This window comes from Panicum virgatum, chromosome 3N, assembly GCF_016808335.1.
Source record: "Panicum virgatum strain AP13 chromosome 3N, P.virgatum_v5, whole genome shotgun sequence".
Taxonomy (NCBI): Eukaryota; Viridiplantae; Streptophyta; class Magnoliopsida; order Poales; family Poaceae; genus Panicum; species Panicum virgatum.
Genome location: NC_053147.1, coordinates 6,083,542 through 6,105,385, shown reverse-complemented (window position 1 = coordinate 6,105,385; position 21,844 = coordinate 6,083,542). Strand labels below are relative to the sequence as shown.

General features: G+C 44.3%; 4 protein-coding genes across 5 annotated transcripts; 1 reads left to right on the top strand and 3 right to left on the bottom strand.

Annotated features, from left to right (window-relative positions):
- Positions 1-88: 88 nt before the first annotated feature.
- LOC120663954 (pentatricopeptide repeat-containing protein At3g49170, chloroplastic-like) lies at positions 89-3,256 on the top strand. Its single transcript, XM_039942908.1, is given in 2 exon segments — positions 89-1,188; positions 1,190-3,256. Coding segments are annotated over 2 exon segments (2,490 nt in total). The 5' UTR covers positions 89-144; the 3' UTR covers positions 2,636-3,256.
- LOC120663955 (dynein regulatory complex subunit 6-like) lies at positions 2,926-5,866 on the bottom strand. The gene is made up of 6 exons (XM_039942909.1): positions 5,536-5,866; positions 5,260-5,414; positions 4,929-5,146; positions 3,952-4,564; positions 3,357-3,866; positions 2,926-3,254 (listed from the first exon to the last, which is right to left on the bottom strand). Exons 1-6 carry the CDS (start codon positions 5,769-5,771, stop codon positions 3,142-3,144), a joined length of 1,845 nt encoding a protein of 614 aa, XP_039798843.1. The 5' UTR covers positions 5,772-5,866; the 3' UTR covers positions 2,926-3,141.
- Positions 5,867-10,554: 4,688 nt separating this feature from the next.
- Positions 10,555-13,344, bottom strand: LOC120663953 (endoglucanase 15-like). The gene is made up of 5 exons (XM_039942907.1): positions 13,089-13,344; positions 12,547-12,960; positions 12,345-12,434; positions 12,081-12,245; positions 10,555-11,997 (listed from the first exon to the last, which is right to left on the bottom strand). The coding sequence occupies exons 1-5, from the start codon at positions 13,293-13,295 to the stop codon at positions 10,987-10,989; spliced, it is 1,887 nt and encodes a 628-aa protein (XP_039798841.1). The 5' UTR covers positions 13,296-13,344; the 3' UTR covers positions 10,555-10,986.
- Positions 13,345-16,694: 3,350 nt separating this feature from the next.
- LOC120663951 lies at positions 16,695-20,465 on the bottom strand. Of its 2 annotated transcripts, none has more exons than XM_039942905.1 (5): positions 19,586-20,456; positions 18,269-18,434; positions 17,578-17,879; positions 17,151-17,240; positions 16,695-17,066 (listed from the first exon to the last, which is right to left on the bottom strand). In XM_039942905.1, exons 1-5 carry the CDS (start codon positions 19,650-19,652, stop codon positions 17,008-17,010), a joined length of 684 nt encoding a protein of 227 aa, XP_039798839.1. In that variant the 5' UTR covers positions 19,653-20,456; the 3' UTR covers positions 16,695-17,007. The 2 variants fall into 2 exon arrangements, with proteins under 2 accessions (XP_039798839.1, XP_039798840.1); XM_039942906.1 differs by having other exon boundaries at positions 16,699-17,066; positions 18,269-18,439; positions 19,586-20,465.
- Positions 20,466-21,844: the final 1,379 nt, after the last annotated feature.

The following is a 21,844-nucleotide window of genomic DNA, read 5'->3' as shown; positions in this document are numbered from 1 at the left end:
TCCGTTAGATGGTTTATGGGCATATTACGAAACAAAAAGGAAAAGAAAAAGGGAGAAAGAAAAATCTTAGCAGCAGACAGAGTCTAAGTCTAGAATGCCGGGGGTTATCCAACGACACGGCCGTCCTCTCCTCCCCTTCCCGCCATGGCCACCGTCCGCGCCACCCTCCCCGCCAATCTTCCACCGCCACCTCCATCTTCACCTCCGGCCCGCACCGCCACAGCCACTTCTCCTCGCCAACGCAAGGCCCTCACCACGACCCCCGCCGAGCACGCCGCCCTCCAGCCCTCCGAAGCGGCGTCGCTCCTCACCGCCGCGGCGCGAGCCCGCGACCTCCGCCTGGGCCGCGCGCTCCACGCTCGTCTCCTCCGCACCGGGACCCTCCTCGAGTCCGACTCCGTCGTCGCCAACTCCCTTCTGAAGCTCTACTCCAAGTGCGGCGCCGTGGCCGCAGCGCGCAGCGTGTTCGACGGAATGCCCGACGGCCTGCGGGACCTCGTGTCCTGGACGGCCATGGCGTCCTGCCTCGTGAGGAACGGCGCGGAGGCCGAGGCGCTTCGAATGTTGGGCGAGACACTCGCGGCGGGGCTCCTGCCGAACGCGTTCACGCTGTGCGCCGCCGCGCAGGCCTGCTTTGTCAGCGAGCTCTTCCCCTCGGCCGGTGGCGCGGTTCTTGGTTTGGTATTCAAGATGGGTTTATGGGGAACCGACGTCTCGGTGGGTTGCACTCTGATTGACATATTCGCGAAGAATGGGGATCTGGTGGCGGCGCACCGGGTGTTTGATGGATTGGTCGAGAGGGCAGTTGTTGTCTGGACATTGCTGATTACGCGTTATGCGCAGGACAGCTGCCCAGACGAGGCTGTAGAGTTGTTTCTTGACATGTTGGAGAACGGATTTCGGCCAGATCAGTACACCATGAGCAGTATGCTATCAGCTTGTACAGAGTTGGAATCATTCAGGTTGGGGCAGCAACTGCATTCTCTAGCGCTCAGGCTTGGACTGGAATCAGACGATTGTGTGAGCTGTGGCCTTGTGGACATGTATGCAAAATCTCACATTGGACAGTCCATGCACAATGCGAGGGAAGTCTTCAATCGGATGCCCAAGCACAATGTGATGTCATGGACGGCACTTTTGTTAGGGTATGTGCAACGTGGATCACAGGACAACAAAGTATTGGTACTCAGTACTCTTGCGCGAGATGTTAAATGAAGGCGTCAGACCAAACCATACCACTTATTCTAGTTTGCTTAAGGCATGTGCAAACCTTGGTGATCAAGATTCAGGCAGGCAAATTCATGCCCATTGCATCAAATCCAACCTAGCTAACATAAATGTTGTTGGGAATGCTCTAGTAAGCATGTATGCTGAATCTGGTTGCATGGCGGAGGCTACGCAGGCGTTCGACCAGCTGTATGAAAAGAACTTGGTGTCCTTCAGTTGCGATTTTGATGGAGATGGGAGGAGCCAAGATTATCTGATTCAAAGAATGGATGTAGGAATAAGCACTTTCACATTTGCTAGCCTGATCAGTGCCGCCGCCAGTGTAGGTTTGCTAACCAAAGGTCAGCAGCTGCATGCCCTCTCATTGAAGGCTGGATTTGGGTCAGATAGAGGCATAGGCAACTCTCTTGTTTCTATGTATTCTAGGTGTGGGTACCTAGAAGATGCTTGCCAAGCCTTTGATGAAATGAATGGCCATAATGTGATCTCGTGGACTTCAATGATTAGTGGTTTAGCAAAACATGGGTATGCAGAGCGAGCTCTGGAATTGTTTCATGATATGATCTCAGCTGGCGTGAAACCAAATGATGTCACATACATTGCTGTTTTATCTGCATGCAGTCATTCTGGTCTTGTTAAAGAAGGGAAGGAGCACTTCAGAATGATGCAGAAGGATCATGGGCTCATACCAAGGATGGAGCATTATGCATGCATGGTTGATCTGCTTGGGCGATCAGGCCTTGTTAAAGAAGCACTAGATTTCATTAATGAAATGCCTTGTAAAGCAGACACATTGGTCTGGAAGACGCTGCTGGGTGCTTGTAAGACCCACAACAACATGGATGTCGGTGAGATTGCAGCTAAACATATCATAGAGCTCGAACCACAAGATCCAGCCCCCTATGTACTGCTCTCCAACTTGTATGCAGATGCTGGTTTGTGGGATCAAGTTGCAAGGATAAGGAGTGCAATGAGGAACAAAAACTTGATGAAAGAAACAGGGTTGAGTTGGATGCATGTTGAGAACACCATCCACGAGTTCCGAGCTGGTGATACCAGCCATCCACAAGCAGAGGAGATCTATACAAAGTTGGACAAATTGATCAGGGATATCAAAGGAATGGGCTATGTACCAAACACAAGCATTGTGCTGCATGACATGCCGGATGAGCTGAAGGAGCAGTTTCTGCTTCAGCACAGCGAGAAGATTGCTGTCACTTTTGGTTTGATCAGCTGTACATCAGCAGCAAAGCCAATAAGGATATTTAAAAACCTCCGTGTATGTGCTGATTGTCATTCAGCACTCAAGTATGTCTCTAAGGCCACTGGGAGGGAGATAATATTGAGATATAGCAATAGGTTCCACATGATGAAGGATGGGGAATGCTCATGCGGAGAGTACTGGTAACTAGCGAGCTGGCTCATGTTTAGCCTTGCGTGAGAGCTAACTACAGAGCATTGCTGACAGTAACTGACGTGATGTCAATAGTTTTTGTAGCTCCTTCACAAAATTATAGTTTTTTTGCAAAGCATGAGCTGTTGTGTTGCTGTTGATTTATAGTATGGTTACAGAATGTATACAGTTAAATACTACCTCCTATAATGGAAAATTGGTACAAGATGTTGATATCACAGATCCGAAGGGTCACAGTTGAGACCAATGCACTTGACATCAATAGTTCTGACCGACCATTCTTCTGAATTAAAATAGCACTCATATTTGAAGTAGGAGAGACCAAGAGACAGGTAACAGTCATTTTGTCCACTGATATTACATTTATATTTGAGCAAAACTCTGTTGTATCATGCTGATGCTCTATTTTCAAAATTGTCACATTCAAGGATAATTGAACTAAGGAAAATGTCATGCTTAGGCAGGTGCATAAGAAACTAAGGTCTAACAAAAACTTTGTTTCATGTGAGCCTATGCAGTTCTGGTGGAAGTCGCACGCCATGCATTACTGAATCTGGTTTAACAAGGTTCTGAAGCTCCATCATTTCCTCCTTGTCGTATTTTATCCTTTCATCTGTTCAAATTGGTAGTCAGTATGTCATAAAATGCAAAGCTCCAACTACGACTACTTTTAATTGAAAATGGAAGGACATGAAAGAATTTACAGCATCCTCACCTACAAAACGGATATCAGGAAGCCTACTTGGGCCAGCGAAACTGTTTGCTACTTTTGCTTTCACCTGTTGAGATTGCCAAGCTTTAAGTTGGGACATACCGACACTACTTGCCTTAAGCTCCTGCATGAGCTCATGCCTCACTTCAATAGTAGGATGCCGCTTACAGAATGTTGAAACAGCATCACCTGTTAAGATCCAACAGCCCCTTAAATCTAACACGTGTAATGTGGCAGGGGGTACAAATTGTAAAAGCCCAGAGCTGGACAAAATATTCCCACAGAACCCAAGATGTATCAGATTGGAGGCAGCAGAGAGGGCATGCAAGGCAGGATCAGACAAGAAATCACTTTTCAGGTACAAATATTTCAATGCTGCAAACGATCCCAAGGGAGGTATAACTTCAGCTGATAGTGGTGTATCCTCTAGATTTAAGCTTTCCAGATATTTGAGATGCTCAAAAGCGGACATAGACAACATTTTGTCAGCATTTACTTCAGCACGAGTAAATCCTGCCATAAAAAAATTAAGTTACTCATAACAGAAAGCAAGTTGACGTAATCAAAGAAAATAGATGTTTTGTAAGCAAGAGCAAACCTTTGATACTTGTATGGCTTAAATCTATCGTACTCAGCAAAGGCATCATGCTGATATACGCTAGAGCAGAGTCATCAATTTTTGTATGAGATAAAGACAGTGAAGTGAGGTTTGGAACTGTCCCTGCCAGAACACATAAGGCCTGAGAAGTTATCCCAGTTCCCTTGAGGCTCAAATATTTCAAGTTTGTTCCAACTTTTGCAATATGTTCAATTGTGTCATCAGTTATTCTGTTGGAGCTAAGGTCCAGATGCTCTAGATTTTTCATATTTTCCATGAAAGACAAGTTGCTTAAATCGCAACTAGACATGTCCAAATAAAACAGCGAGTCTGCTTGGATTCCAGAAAATACTTTATCAATATTGCCAAATTCAGCTTCAGAGACAATTAAATTTTCTAGAGCAACAGGAACTTCAGAATCCTCATAATAGATAGAATGAATTTTGCACTTGCTCATATTTAGACATCGCATGGTTGGAGGGACTGATAAATAATTGACACTTGTCCAATAAAGATTCAAGAATCTCAATCCTGTAAAGGCTTTTAGAACAGAAGCCCCTTCATTTGTAATTTCACTACCCCATACATCAAGATGCTCAAGTCGTGTCAATACCTAAAACAACAATGCAATTATAAGAAATTAATTCTCTAATATAATGAAAAAAATGTGAACACCATAGGGCAGTTTTGGTTTAAAGACTTCAAAATTGTCCCTGGCACTTGTTTTGCCTGCATATTTGTTTGTTTGTTTGTTTGATAGTTTGGTAAATAGAGTATGCAGAGTAGCATGCTGTATTCTATTTAAACAGATGTAAAGAATATAAAACATCTAAATTGTGGGGATGCATAAATCACAATCTGTTTACAAGTTATTTTTTCAAATACAACATTGACAATTAGTGTTTGGTTTGTAACTGAGTTTATGACACAGGCACCCTACTGTGAAAAAAAAATCGTGGTACACCATGAGATTGTACCTGTAAAGTCCGCAAGGTTTTATCTGTGATACGAATTCCTCCCAGATCAAGGAGATTTAGATTCATCAGCGAAGAAATGAGCATCACTCCATTGTCAGTCAACTTAGTACCAGATAACCGCAGCTTCTCCAAGCTTTGGATGGTCACTATATGTCTGAGGCCAGCGTCAGAGATCTTTGCACACCTTGACAAGTCCAACTCCTTCAATGTATTCATTCCTAAAGCAACAAGGAACAAGGAATTCCGGTTACAGGTACTTTCCATGACCACTAGAAACCATGGTGTCATCATCAGTTCACCACGGAGGAAGCTTCAGCCTTCAGCATCTTACCAGCGAGTGACCAGATGGCGCCATTGTCAACGTTCTTGCAGTCCGCCAGCTTGAGCACCCTCAGGTACCGGAACGAGCCGAGGTACGACAGCCACTCCGCGTCCACGGCGAGGAATCCGCTCAGGTCGACCTCCTCCACGGACCACTTGAACACCCTGCGCACGATGGGGACACAGGAGCCGGCGTGAGCAGCAGCGGAAATCCCACCAGAAGGATCTCCCTTCCCTGGGCGTCAGGCTGCGCGAGGTCGAGGCGAAGGGGGCCGTTGGGGCTTACTCGAGGAGGGAGGGGAAGAGGACGCGGCGCGCGGCGAGGCGGCGGAAGAGCGCGTCGGCGAGCGGGGCCGGGAGGCGCTCCAGGGAGCGGCGCTGCCGGCGCCAGGCCTCCACGGTGGCCGCGTCGCGCGCGGCCGCGTCGATGCAGCGATCAAGCAGCCGCAGCTCGCCGCCGGTGGCGGAGGCCATGGGCGCCACCGCGGGACCGATCGGAGGGAGGAAATGACGGGATCCCATCCAAATTCGCAAAGTCGTCGGTGCCCGGCATCACGACGTGGGAAATTTGTCTTTCTTCTCCTTTTTGTTCCTTTGTTTCTCTTTTTTTCTTTTTCGCTTCGCCTTCATTCTTGTGTTGGGCTTGGGCTTATATGGGGCCATAGTAAGGTAAACACTTGTGTTGTACTAACTAGCAAGGTTGCGCCGCTGGCCACTTCTCTTCTCGTCCCTTCCAGAGCTACAGTTGAGAGCGCCGACAGGGGGCGATTCCTTGTTCCCCCGTCGATTCGCCGTCGCTCTCGCCTCCGGCGGCCTTGCCGGCGTCGGAGGAGGAGGGAGGCTGGCTAAATCGGCAGAGGATTTGTACATATCCGTTCTTATTAGTCCTGGTCTAAATAAATTACCAGTTTTCTTCGCCGCCATCCTTCGTTTGTCTCAGCTCTGCTTCGTCCTTGCCTCTGCTGGGGCTGTGCGTGGTGGGGAGCGACGACGACGATGGTTTCGAGGAGCTGGGCCCTTTCTTCACCTCGCCGATGTTCGTCTTGTCGGCAGCGTTGGCTTGGTGTGTCGCATCCTCGCCGGATCTGGGGTTTCGTTCGAAGCTCCAGATCTTGTAGGTGAGTTGTTTTGTCCCTCCCTCGTTCTTTTCGGGGACGGCACCGCCGTCGATGTCATCTCCGACGAGGCTCCAGGGAGGTTTGTGTACCACTGTCTTGAGGGATCGGGAGAGTGGTTTCATTGCAACTGCTTGGGCGGTCTTCTCTTTCGGTTGCTTGGTTGTTCGGTGTTTTGGGGTGGCCGGCGGTGCTTGTGGCTGCGAAACCCAAGTTCCTCGGCGACGAGATGGCCGGTGGTCATCTTCTACTGCCTGGGCGTTCATCGACTTTACGGCATGTCGACGAGTTTGATGTGCTACTCGGTGGGGCAAACAAAAACTTTGTTTCTTCGTTGGGAAGGGCTTCGGCTTCAAGTTGCTTCCCTGGCGCTCTCCTCCACTTTGGTGTGGCGGAGGCTCGTCGGGGGGCTGCTCCGTGCGCCGGCGACGAAGACGACCGGGAGATCCTTGGCTGGACCAAAATGTAATTTTCTTTTTTTCCAAGGGTGGCTTTGTAAGAGTTGCAATGTAATCCTTATCCCATATAGGTGAAATGCAATCCCGGTTCTCTCAAAAAAAAACTAGCAAGGTTGCCCGCGTAAATAGCGCGGGTAGCTAGGTTTTTTTTCACACTAAAATTTAGGTTTTTCACTTAGAAGCAAATTTATATAAGGTTTTTTTAGTTGTTTCATTGTCATTATTGTTTTAATGTCATTGTTTTGTTAAGTGACCCAGACAAAGATATTCTCTCTTCTTATCATCATATTATATGGTTTGGAACATGAATTCATTTTTCAGGATAAAGGGTATGTACGTATGTAGAAACATATTTTTTGGGTTATTGAACTTAATATAACTTTTTTTCTTGAACTTTATTTCGTTTCTCCTCTTGTTTCCATATAAATTAGAGTTGCTTCAATTCTATTCAACACAGATTTTAATTGCCACTCGGGGGGTCTGAGTTGCAATATCCATATATGGATCCAATCTATTATTTTAATCTTCCATATCTCATCTATTCTTCTAAAAGATTAAATAGTTATAACACAAACCTACTATTATCGATGTTGTTCATTTTTCTATTTATTCACCATTTAATGTGGTAATAGCTAGTTTTTCTAGATGAACATGTAGCTCAATAGTTTTATTATAAAATCTATTTACTAAATAGATTGACATGAATACTATAAATATATTTTTTTCAATTGACGTGGTAGACTATTAGTGAAAATAATTATATTCTCCATGGGATCTTAATTTAAATAATTTGCTTCTAATATCAATGAAAATTTCTCTTAATTTTATTTCTCAATTATTTAGTTATAGTATTTGACTTTGACTACTTTTCTAAATTCATAAAGAATATTACTGTTTTCCCTATTAGTTTAATTTAACACTATTCATATACAACTATTTATCCCATTTACACACCGTGTAAACTCTAATCGGTGGTTAACCTTGTTCGTTATATCAACTTTTTATTCTATTTAATAGCTATTTAACGTGTTTAAATGGTCATTTAGTCCAAATAAATAGCTAAATGGTAGATGTCCGACTATTTAGCGTTTACCGTTTTTGTGCTAACACTGAATATTAGTTTAGCTATGATTACAGAAATAATAATTTGCTTCCCAATCTCAGTGGAAGTCGAAATATATATTAATCACATTAGATTGGAGTTTTGTCATCTATTAATTTTTTATTTACAGTTTTGACTTTTGCTATTACTAATCGTACTTGACATAGATTATTTCGGTTAATATAGATCATTAGATAATGCAACACTGCATTCTATTATTTTTATTTTTTCAACTACCCACCGTTAAGATGAAAATTTAGAACACCCTGCCAATTTTATGAACACCAATTCATTTAGACGCTAATTTTATGGGGCTCCAACATTTTGATGATTATATATAGCATACTATTCACCTCGGTGCCCTCTCCTCTTGTAACATCAATATTTTTATGATTATTAGAAAAGCATTTGTTGCAATTACTTTATTATTGTTGTCCACTTGTTTTACCTTATTATTTTGGAGTTCCTAGACTTGTACCTATTTATCTAATATTTTTTATTTTACAATGAAAATTGCTCATAACCAGGATAAGTTAGAAGATTAAAATTCTTCTGCTCAGATTAGGGCATACTCTAATCAGTATCTTTATGCTACCTGATGTGCTTTCTTTTCCCACCACTCAAGTTTGGCTCAGTCTATAGCACTTTTTCTGCTTGTGCCCAACGATTAGCACTTAGAGCATCTCCCGCAGATTATTCAAATCTTGTAATCAAAAAAACTTCCTCTCTTTGTAATCAATAACTATTTTTAAGTTTTTTGTGATGGTTGCAAACTACCAAAATTTAATGACTGGTGGATACAGTAGAGAGATAAATATTGACGTTATTTATGTAAACCCGAGGTGTGTTTTGGTTATCATAAAGAAAAAAATTGAATTGGTAATCTATTGAAACATCTCCAACCAACAAATTTTTTTTCTTAGTATTAGGGAGAGATATGAGTAATTTGCTAGAGATGTTCTTATACCCACGAGCTGCTACCATCATTATTGCTCCTCCTCCCTATCACCATGCCCACCATGTGTCCATATCCAATGATCAATGGCACGAACACATGATTATTGACCACCTCCTTAGCTTAAAGTAGTTCATACTTTCTCTTCTGGTTTTAGCATCCCACTTCTATATAGACCTAATTATTGGTTGGGTTGGATCTGACAAAAAATAGCCATCACTTTTCCTTTAGTCTGAATCCTAATCGATCGACAGGCTAGGCATTATGGCATCAGTGTGCCTCGACATGTGCTCGGATTGGGCCGGGTTTAGCTAGGTTAGGTAAAACCTAACTTTTCGTGCATATAGTTTTCAGATTGGCTCTAGTTTTTCATATTTTGGGTAAGAAAATCTTGGCACGTGTGTGATTTGGTTTTTATGGTGTGCTACAAATCTCAGCCAAACCTACGTACAATACACTGACCGGGTTGGGTATTTTGGAGTGGGTTGGATTGTGTTCTTCAGGTCCGATGGCTCTTGATCAAGTCTACTCCCATATAGTGATTCTGAATTTTTCTGCGGCTGGATAACCAAGTTGTCTTGTTTTAACTCTTGGCTAATTCTTAAAAAAAACATCTTCCAGTGCTCTTGCAAATTCATTCATTCATTTTTTGACTCTTCTGTTTTTTTTGCCTCGTGTCTAGCTCTAGGGAATCTGTGCACGTAGTTCTTCTTTATTGAACATCACGTAGTCCCATCTACATTGCAACACCACGTGACCAAAATTGAGGTTATATGCACGCATTTCTATTTTTATATGCTAAAGAGACGGGATTTGGTTTTGGTATGGTAAAGTGATTTTGGACGCCGAACACTTCTATCTCCTTATGTAGAATCTGAATAGGATTGCTAGTTTTTATTTAATTTTTAATTCCAAATTCAGCTACTTAGTAATTGTATTCGGCAAGGACTCTTTGGGCTATTCCGGATACTTAGATTCTGAATAGGATTCCTAGTTTTTGTTTAATTTTTATTTCCAAATTTAGCTACTTAGTAATTGTATTCGGCAAGGACTCTTTGGGCTATTCTGGATCGTTAGATCTTCATAAAATCCAATGGTGCAAATTCTTCTCTTTTTTAGATTAACGTGAAAATTTCTAGACTCTCTCGGCAAACGTGATGGCTTCTTTTAACACTAATGTATTAAGATAATAGATACATCATGTGTGCCCAACAACATAACTTTTCTATTACAATTTTATCCAAATTTTAAAAAAAATTACAATTTTATCCTTACTGAATGTACCCTCTCCTATGCCATGATTAGGATCAGGAACCAAAAATTGTCTTCAAGCCGTGTCATAACCAAGGGCTAGTTTTTAGGTAATGACTTGGGGGGAATGCGTGCTTGGTTGACGTGGCAGACCAACACGAACGAACTCTTTGGAGAAGGGACAGATCAATCAAACACAGAAAATGGAAGTAATTGGTGGACTACATTGACAGTTGAAAGTTGAGGTACAAAAATGAGCTTAACTCGAAGATAAACAAAAATTGTGGTCCGCTCTAGTAGTTGCAACGAATTTCACAGTTTATAGTCATAGACTAGTTAGCCTCACACAAATAGAAATAATGAAATACTACTAGCCAGGATTAGGGTTGGTAATGAATCTCTAATGCTCTCTTCACAATCCAACTTGGTTTTTAATATTTTTAACTCAAAATTATATAAAATTAGAATCCGACCTTTTAGGACTCGGCTTTTAGATTATCTAGACAAAAAAAATTAAGACCCATATTCCAATCATGCAAATCCTAGCAACAACTTGATTAGCCTTTCCAATAGGGTCCAACACAACATCCAATTCGTTAACTCGCAAGGGCAAGAGGATGAACACTTCCTCCATCTCTCCAAATCCCTCTGCAATCTAACCAAAACACGACACGCTCAACTCACACTCACACTCTAGGAGGAAGAGGATGAGCACTCGCGCACACAATTCATGGTCGATCTCTTCGCTCCATCCTCCCATCAGACTCGATCGCACTGCAAATTGCAACGCAATGCAAGAGACACCAAACCCAAATCCTAGCTCTGATAGCGCCATCACCTGGTGATCGACCTGACTTCAGACCAGCTTGTAGCCGGTGACCCACACGTTGGCCGGCGTCGTCCCCGGCTGGACGTACACGAACCTGAGGCTCTCGCCGGCGCGCAGCGCCGGCAGCCACTTGGGCGGCACGTACCCGTACCGCGCCTCGTCGAGGCCCCACAGCCGGCCGCGGAGCTCCGAGACGCCGAGGTGGAGCTCCCGCACCGTCTTCCTCGACCGGTTGGTCACAGTCACCGAGTACCGGCGGTACGTCGCGCGCCGCGTCGCCCACGTCCTCGTCGCGTTCTGCTCGATCTCGATCGGGGACGGCGGCCCGTGGTGAGGGCGGCGGCGACGGTGAGGCGAGGACGTCGTCTGGTTCACCGCGGCGGCGGGCGGCAGCTGGTACTCCTCCAGCCCGGTGCCGCAGGCGCCGGAGAGGCGGGCGAGGACGCCGAGCAGCGGCGCGCTGTTGTAGGTGGCGGCCTCCGTCTGCTCGTAGTTGTTCCGCTCGTCGGCGAAGTCGTCGTACTCGTCGGGCCCGCCGACGACGGCGCCCTCCAGGACGTTGGGGTTGCCGGCCTGCCGCGGGTACCAGCTGGAGTAGCCCTCCTGGCAGCTCACGAAGGAGGGGTCCTTCCTGACGGACACGATGGAGGCGCCGCGGTGGTGCACCTGCCGCGGGAAGCTGCCGCCGTACCCGACCATGTAGCTCGTGCCCCGCGGGTTGTCGCCCAGGATGTAGTTCACCTGCGACCTCACGAAGGCGAGGATCTCGTAGGGCCGCGCCGCGCCGCCGGGGCACCGCACGCCGCCGCCGCCGGAGCCCGGCAGCCTCGTCGCGTAGTCCGCGTACACCGTCAGCAGGAACGACGCGCTGGTCACGAACTGGAGGTTGTTCCAGCGCTGGTGGTACATCATGCCGCCGGGCGTCCGCGGCACGTTCACGGCGCCCTTGCCGACGCACGAGCACACGAAGAACTCCGCGTTCTGCCGGTACCGCTGCAGCGTCGCCGCGTGCGCTCCGGCGCGGCCCTCGAGGAGGAACTGCAAGGAGGTTTCTTGCTGTGAGCTAGCGTGTTCGACGGAATGCCATGTCCGGCGAGCAAAGCATGCGCACCGGAACGTACCTTGGCTGCCAGGACCTGCACGCCGGGGTACTTGACGTCCCAGCCGAACTGGTTGATGGACCAGCCGGTGCCGCCGAGCGCGTCGCCGTTGCGGGCAAGGTACTCGAGGTAGCACCCTTCCTCCGTCGCCTCGTACAGCCACGCCGCCGCCCACAGGAGCTCGTCCTGCACCAGAACGTGACATGGACGGCACTGAATCAGGTGGCTCTGCAGCGTGTTTGCAGAATCAGATGGCCGCATTCCCTTGGTTTTCAGGTGACTCACCCCGTATCCGCTGAAGGATCCGTAGTAGTTCCGGGCGACGGTGATGCTGGCGTCGTACTTCCCCCTGTACTTGTCGGCGAACGTGAACAGCTGAACACAACAGAGGATCGTCACTTCGTCAGAGAACGTTCAAAGAAAAAAAATCCAGCAATCTGGTGTTCTAGGATAGATTATGTTGATTGGTCCTACTGTCTGTTCTTACCTGCTTGGAATGTTCGAGGAGCAGGTTCGCGTAGCCAGGATAGGTGTTGCGGAACACGAGCGACGCGGCGGCCATGGCGGCGGCGGTCTCTCCGGCGAGGTCGGACCCGGGGTTCTGGGGGTCGATGCGGAACGCCTGGCGGCTGGTGGACATGTCCTCGGGCCGCTGCCAGCAGCTGTGGTCCGTGTCGCCGTCGCCCACCTCGCCGTACAGCACGTCGGGCTCCGGGTGGGCCTTGATGAAGTAGTCGGTGCCCCACTTGACGGCGTCCATGGCGTTGCGCAGCTCGCCGGCCGCCGCCATCTGCTTGCCGTACTCCAGGATGCCCCACGACATCATCGTCACCGTGAACGCCATGGGCAGGCCGAACTTGACGTTGTCCCCTGCATCATAATACCCTCCCACAAGGTCCACCTGGACAAGAAAAAAAAACAGACAAAAAAAAAAGATTGTTCAGAACAGCCATACGCCATTGACACCGTGCTAGTAGCAATGGCATTGAGCTCTGGTGAATGCTCTACGTAGCACATTGTGCATCGTACCCCATTGGCCTTGCCGTCAAAGAGCCCGGAGTTCTCTCTCCAGGTGACCCTCTGGTTGGGGGGGAGCACGCCGGAGCGCTGCGCCTCGAAGTAGAGGATGCTCTTCTTCAATGCCAGGGCGTAGTCATGGCCGCCGGCCGCGGAAGCCATCCCCACCGCTGATGCAAGTGCCAAGATGCCAAGGAGTGGCATCACGTTCCTGGCCATGGCAATGCACCAGTGAGGTGGTGCTGGTGCAGTGTGAGTGAGCAGGGGATCTGGTTGGCTTTGGAGGGAGCTCAAAGGAAAGGAGTGGTATTTATAAATTGGAGGGAAGAGGGGACATGGATAGAGATTCAAAGGTGGCTTGACTACTTGTGTACTGCAGATCACCTTTCAGACTGTAGCGAGTGGTTCATCCAGAACTGTTGTATGCTCAGGATGCTGTCAGATTTCTGCTTTTGTTTTATTTTTATCCCTTTTGCTTTCCTTGCATGCATTTTTCTTGTACATTCTCCTGTCATGAAAATGTATAGACATTCCACAATTTTTTCGATAAAAAATAAAAGATTAGAAAGAAATAGATGCCTGTATGCTCCTTTGTTGCAACCAGCTACAACGCTCTGTTCGGCTGGCTGTGGCTTGTAGCTGGTGCTGATTTGTTGTCAGAAAAAAGTACTACTGGCTGTCTGGTGGCTGATGCTGATTTAGTGTAAGAGAAAAATACTGCTTGCTGGCTGGTTGACAAGCCAGCTGAACTTGTTATTTTTTGGTCGTGAGATATCATCCCTTGTGACATGAACATTAAGTATGGTAACTAAGTCAAGACTTTGACGCACCTTGTCCTTTTCATTTGTGTGCATTGACCCAAGAAGAATCAGGAGTTTTAAAAATGGATATCTTACCCTGCTCAAAGTCAAAGCATGCTGCGTAGCTGCAAAAGGATGAGTTTTGACTTCGGAATGAAACAAACCCCGATTTAAACTTGCCGAACGGCTCATGATAAAATCTACTCACAATTCCATATACGTCTTCAAACACATTACATTATGAGCTGGCAACAAGAGGCTGATATTTTGCAGTAGTTTTTCAGTTTTTCTTAAGCCTCAATAATGGTTGATTATTAACAGAACAGTGGTATTTGTACTCGAAAGTCGAAAGGAAAAGGCGCCACCAATTTACTTTGCATGTGTTCTTGTCTAGTAAAAGAGATTTACAACATTTACTGGCATACTACATACTTCAACAACAAGCGATCCTAGTGTAAAAGGAAGACCGTATGAGGTGAAAACGAAAGGGAAGGCGAAGAAAGCAGGAGCTTGAATTGCAATTTTCTTAAGTATCTAATAAAGATTAAAAAAGGAATTATGGACTTTGTTTGGGAAAGCAAAGTATAAAAAAGCAGTAACTTGAATGGAGCTCGAGTTCACCTCCCAAAAAAAATTTTTTTTTTTTGCGGCCTTGCCTGAAAAATGAAAATCATCAGGAATGAATGCTTGCCGCGGTTGGCGCCATACAATACAAGGTGGCGGACGCGCGAACACGGCGTGGCGCGCAGCCGAGTTCAGCACATGCACACACGAACCGAATCGTCAGACAACGCTGCCGCGGATCACAATATTTTTCTCTGCTCTTTCGCTTCCTTTGATGCGCCCGGGCCCGCGTGCCGGCGGCGGCCCGTGTTTTGTTTGATCCTTTTTGACTTGGGTCGGAGCCGGCCTCAGTGGATCAAGCCATGATTTGTGTTACGATAGCAGCAGCGCCCGCCCGCACCTGGCGACATGGATGTCTAAACTCTAAACCTCCCCCCAAACTTTTTTGTTTGTTTGGTGCACACCCCTCCGTGTCATGCGGCAGAAATGGTGCGTGGAGATGAGCAGGTCCCGAGATGAACCTGTCAGTCAGTGCTCTCTGCTCAATGGACTGTGGAGTGGGAACATGTGTGTAAACTGGGTTTAGCTAGCTTCTGGGGTTTCCATGACCTGATGGCAGCTGATTTGTACTGTTTAACTTCCAAGTGGTTGATCTCGGTACCCATACCCTGCAAGATGTCGAGTGTGGATCCTGTGCAAGATAAAATAACTGACGTAAAGGCTATTTTGTCTGAAAATAAACCTGATGAAAAGATGAGATGTACTTTCCAAATGTCCTCGGAGCATCAAAAGACATAGTAAGCAATTATTATCTATCAAGCCAAACATGTATATATGTTTAGTATCTCAAAATATGTTGAGAATCCTTGCCAATAAAAATCAAAGGTAGTTTATGAGCATGCTTCACATCTCGTTTCTTTAGCTCTTCTTCACGAGTAGTGGGATTTCTTTGGTTCTTCTATGCGAGAAAGTCGTTGAAGCTGTCCCAAAAATGGCGCGGATGCCTTGCTTCCCATCATAAGTTGAAACCGCATAATAAAAAGAAGTCAGTGAAGTAAACTAAAAAGCCCAAAAGTTGGCAAGCTATATACGATAACCTCATGTATCCGGGGAACCTGCTAGTTGTACCGGGTAATGTAGGTTTATTTGAAAAAGCGAGCAGGAATCTTGAGGTAAAACAGGATTAATTTTAGAAAGACCTGAGTGAAATATTTCAAAAGAATGACCTTAGTGGGACACCATAGTGCTCCCCTGGACTAGTGCCTAGCTGGAACCTTTAGCTACTTTTCACTATTAGATTTATAACATTTTCGAGTAATTTTCGCAGATGGTCCGCAGTAGCTGTTATGTATAATAGCTAAGGGTTTAATGTTAAATATGCTGCAGTGTTTCCAGCCGAACGACTAACATTGAGTGTACTCGAAAGAGTGTTCGGTGTGTTTTCATTCCTGAATACAAAATGAATCTTCTAATTTTAGAGTTCAGACACACTCAGTAGGGCATCTTTGCATTCCAACATGCTCATATATGTTGTTACGAGGCTCTACATACCTTGTGTCTCAGTAGTGTGGGACGTCGACATGATTAAGCTGGCCATGATTGTTGGGCTTGGAGCATGGACAAAACAGAAACAAAGATGAGGAAAAGGGAGAGACAACCAAAGCAAAAGATCCTCCTCTCCAGGGGAAGTGAGGGAGGGAGGGAGGGAGGGGGCGAGTTGAAGCAAAACTGAAGAAAAGGTCTGAACCCGCGATCTACGGTTAGTAGCTTTTGATTCCACCCGAAACATAATCCGAACTGCATGCTACCATGTCCCTTGATTACTTTGCAACTAAAATTTTGGCGCGATGCTCGCACGACCTTTTTAGTGCACAGGAAATGGGAAGACGAAATGCAGAGCAGGCAATCGAGCAAGATCTATCTATGCACTCGTTGCATTTCCAGCGTCGGTCTGGTCAAAAGTGCAGGCAGATCTACGCTCGTCTCGTCTGCATGGACCAAACAGGCAGATCGATTGCGGACTACTGGCCACACGCCCATACCTCTCGCCTGTTCCCACAGTCCCGTATCCCAAGATTAAAGCCGCAATCGTAGGGTCTTTTTCTCTTTTGGCTCATCTGGGAGGGAACATCAGGAACAAGCCTCTGGTCAGTAAAGAAAAGGCATAGTACTAGTAGTAGTGTACTACCACTGCATCAAATGTTGTTGCAAACACTTCAGCAATGCTATCAAAATTAATAAGGTATTGAAGATCTGTCTGAAACTAAGTCATAATTTAAAGGGAGGGGGACCAAATGTCCATTTCAGACACAAGTACGACTTTCACCATTTGCAGAAGTTGAGATGACAAAAGGGGTTTCCCAGATAACGAACAAGGCTACACCGTCATTTTTTAGAACAATTAGGAATTCGCTATAAAATTCTTCAGTGATGTGGTTGACGCATTGACGCTAACATAGAGTTTGTCTAAGGTAAACAAACTAGTCCATGTAATACAGAACTGCAGCTTGCCAAGAAACTAAGAGAAAGTGGCAGCCTGGTCCAAATAACAATTTGAGTATCTCTGTCTATGGTTTCTCCTCGTCTGATTGAGATGGCCCGTCGATGGCATCAGCGAAATACTCAACTGCAAGCACAACAACACACAGTATCAGAGTACGATAGTGAAGAGTTTTGAGAACTGAAACATTGAAGAAGTGATCGAAATTACCAATGTCATCATGGTCTGGGGACTCAAGCAGGAGATCTGAGTCTGAAGGCAGGAAAGGGTTGCCTGAGTAGTTCTCAAGAGCTGACAGGTCTGAATGTCAATAACAAACAAAAAAATATAGCAGAAGTGAGAACATGCCATGGAAAACATTAAACTGTTTGGAACCTTGCTCTTCTGCAATTAGACATGAATGAATAGTTTCAAGGACAACTAAATCAGGTAACTTTATATGCACTGAAGTTGTGTCTGCTCATGTATATCTTACCAACTTCCTGCATCAGTCACAAAGGCAATCATGCAAAAAAGTAATATTGTGTTTACATATGCTGCATATGCAAGTCTAACGAATCAGTGCCTAGTGTATCTGGAGAACTAATTACAGATGGAGCTATATGCAGTATAAGATGTCCAAGTATAAGAACACTACCTCCCAAATTTGTCAAATCTGCTGATAGAACAGAAAGACTGAAATCCCAGATCTGCTCGCCTAAAGAAGAGCCATCGGCAGCATCAGGTCCAATTTGCAGAGGCCCTCCGTTACCGACATCAGCTCCAAATGTGGCATTGGCTGCTGTCTCATCCACACACATCCCTGATATCTCAGATGGAGTGAAAGATACATGGTTGTTGCTTGACATTGCAGATGATGGACTCACAGCCATCTCACAGGACATAGCACTGCCCGCTGTGGCAGCATGTGCAGTTTCGTGTGTTTTGTTCTCCATTATGCTTCAACAACAGAAAGCAAACATCAACTCACTAAATTAATCTAATATTATTTTTCATTATATTATACAATTCGTCACAATATTGAACTCTGCACAAGCGTTCAGATATAGCAATCATCTTGCTTGCATATTGCACAAATTATGAAGAATATTTGCATAAGTTTGCCTGGATTGTTTCAGAGAATAATCCAACAAACTGAAAATGAAGCAACTAGATGGTTTGACTACCAGGAACTGCCAATTTGCTTAAGATTCCTCATAAATCCCAAACATGAAAACAATGATTTAAGATTTGCTTCCTCACTTTCCTAATTACCATACTATACTTAACTTGAACAAAATTTGAAAATACATGAAAGCAAAAGGTAACCATATAAAATAGATGTGTACCCATTTCCTGAATTCATGACAATCGGATGATAACCTCCTGGTGCAGGAATTCCATTTACTACATGACTGCTTGGGGGACAACAGGCCATTGGACTAACATGAGGCTGACTTGGAGCTGCCATTCCAGGTTGTTGAAGTACAGGGTATCCCATTGGCATATTGTTAACTGCACTGGCAACAGGTGGCATTGAATAAGAAAGACCATAGAGCTTTTCTGAAAAAGTGTCTATTTCTATTCAATAACAAGAAACAAAGCAGAGTAATGAAGATCAATTTACAAAAGAAGAAATCAGTCAACATGTGAAAAGTGACCAAAAGTACGTTACATTTTCACATGTTTATCCAACAGCTGCATTAGCTAATTTATAATAAATCTTCAGAAGGTTTCGCAACAAACCAATGCAAGTGCTCAGTTCAAATTTAGTGTCAAATTGCAAGACTTTATGCAGTTGTGACAAGAAGATTTGCCAACATTTTACTTCCCATCTTATGAATCATTTATTTGCTTGATGTGTAATGATTTTGAAATTGCTGCAAGTACACCCCCCCCCCCACCCACAAAAAAAAAAAGAATTGCTTGCAAACTCCAGATTGATACATTGGTGATGATCTCTGAACTCTGAAACACTCAAGCTGGTAGTCAGTTCCATTTCATCCCCAGTCACATAACATTTTCTCTCATACTCTGCATTCTTTAAAGGGACAATTGCACCATTGTCCTCATTGAGATGTCTAATCAGGCAGTTCATAGGCTTCAACTCTGTAAAGTAGGGGGCAATAGCACAAAGTGGTTTCTGGAGAGGGAAGAACCAGGTAAACTATGGTAATACCACTTGAAACGGGTAAGCAAACCAGGTGCTGCTCTTGCAGGTGACAGCCTAAAGGAGCATAGGGCATCCATTGAGAAAATGTGATGTGTATGTGGAAGCAAATGGGTAATTGTGAAGCATAATTGACGAAAAATGTTCTGACTGACAACCAAAAACCAAGGTTTTAAAAAACGCTAGACGCTAGGTGAACGCTAGCCTATGGTTTAGAGTTTTTTGTGATTAAACGTCTTTTGTGATTAAACGACACTGTGATTAAACGCAACGCTAGGCCAAAGTTTAGAGTTTAATCAAGATTAAACGTAGTTTTAAAACGTTTTTTAAAACAGGGCCAAAAACTGTGGAATCGAAGTGAGAATCTCAGATTTTTTTTAAAAAAAAAAAACTGGGAATCATGTGGAAATAAAAGGCCAAGGCTGGAAAAAAAAACCTATTCACTTTCACTTTTTCTGATTTTGTTGAAAGATTGCAGCACAAAGTTATTCCTTACCGGGCATAGGATGAATTCCATTGGGCCTTGGAGCACATGGAACCTGCTGGGGTACTGGGTACTTCATTAGATTGTATTGATGTTCCAATAAATGGTTAAACAGGTTAATCTGTTTTTTCAATTTCAGCCTTATGTAGTAAGCCCGAAAGAACTCAGAATTCTCTTCTTCAAGCTTTTGCCACACTGAGAACAAAAGGATAGTGAAGGATTTAGTGTTATACTAGTATATGCAATTAAATGCCAATTTGTTTCAGGCCATTACAAAAGAGGAATATCATATTTCATTAAAAATATGTCCACAAGGTTAAATCTTGACTAAACAGGTAAAAGCAACTTGAAGAAAACTATTGGCATAATGAGATTAACAAATAATAAGCATATACCCAAAGAAAGATCTCGAAAGAATATTAAGCAAAATGGATTTACTAGATACTAGATCATTTCAGGAGCCTTTAAGAAGTCTAACATCACTCTTTTGGCTAAAAGTTACTACTATAACATAACAGCACCACAGTATAATTCTCTTAACAATTGAAGGTACCCGACTTAGGCACATTACCAATGTTTCTGATTGAAGCACAAATACCTAGTGCATTACCAGGGCATAGCTTTCATTAGTTCCTTCAAAGAGGTATATTATATACATCAAATGACACTGGAGATCATGAAACTTAACCGGGAGTTCATAAAGGTCGCCGAACTAAAAGAAATTCATATGTAGGACAGTACTCTTTTTTAAGTAGGTCACTGTATGCCACCATTACGCCGGTCCAGATATAAGCTTGTGACAAACATGTTTACCAATGGCAAAATAACAATCAGCTCATGCACACAGCCATGGAAAAAGGTGACAGAAGATAGGAGCATGAGTGATGCTTCAGCATATCATGCTATGTCAACTGGCAAAAAGGTGTCTAACAATAATTGAAGATCTACGTACGGTTCGGAGCATGAGTGATGCTTCACTATAAAAATCTCTAAACCCATCCAATATTGACCTGGAAATGTCATTTTTGAAGATAGGAGCATGAGTGATGCTTCAGTATAAAAGATGGATTTAATTTGATAAATAAATAAATAAAGAAGCATATTTAGATATTAGTTTTATTTTATGTATATTTTAGCTGGTACGATACAACAGCTCACTAGCTAACTGAAGGCTGTATCCTCTAGCTATATTATTTTAATTTTGGATGGTTGAAAATCCTAACGTGTATATTAAAATGAACTCGAAAGTAAGTTAGTTTTTATGTGATAGAGTCGTTGTCCACATTTGTGCGTTCATATTTACCATAGAAAAATATCTATCCTTTTAGGCCAATGCTATATTAGAATTTGCTCCATTTAGGCATCACATACACAATTCTCTACATTCCTTTTCCTATTGAACACTACGATCTTGCCCTACAGCCGCACCTTAGCACCGTGGCCACCTGCAGCCATTTAATCAAGCTTACAGCTTAGTGTGAGCTCTTTAAGAAAACAAAAATACCATGTATTCATAGAGACGAGGTTGCGTGTGTGTATATGATCGTCTGTGTAAAAAAGAAAAAGAAATAAATGTGTGTGATAAAAAATATCTTTTCATTCAGTAAAGGAAGGACCGCGGTAGATTGTGTGATGGTCACGAACGTGAGTTTGATAGAGCGCGAACGGTGGTGGTCCATTGCAAGGAGACACGGCGGATGCATATGGGTGCTTCTCTCGACTAGGCTGCTAAGGCTGTCCACAATGGCAAGAGCAAGAGCAAATTTGCTCTTGCCTCGTTTCCCACGCCCTCTCTGTCTACAGTGCCAAACAGTGCATCTACAGTGTCAAACAGTAGATTTACTCCTCCATTTCCTCCTATCGCTGTGGACGGTCTAACCGCTAAGGTTCCATGGACCACGGCAGCCTTGGATTTTGTTTCATTGAATCCATAATAAATTATATGTTGATAGTGCATGTGTTGGATAATATAGCTGTTTTTATATTTTTAATAAATTTGGTCAAAACTTTTCAAATTTGACTTAGGACAAATGACATGTAAACAAAAATAGAGAGAGGAAAGTACAATACAATAAAAAAGGTGTCTAACAATAATTGAAGATCTACGTACGGTTCGGCCTAAAAAAAAGCTCGAAAAGGCTTATCGGGTTACAATTATTTGAACCGTGCATTGGCCCAAACCCATCCAATATTGGAGGATAGCGGTGAGTGGTGTGGAGGGGCCGGGTTTAAAGGAGAACCGTACATGGGCCAGTCGCCGTGCTACATTTG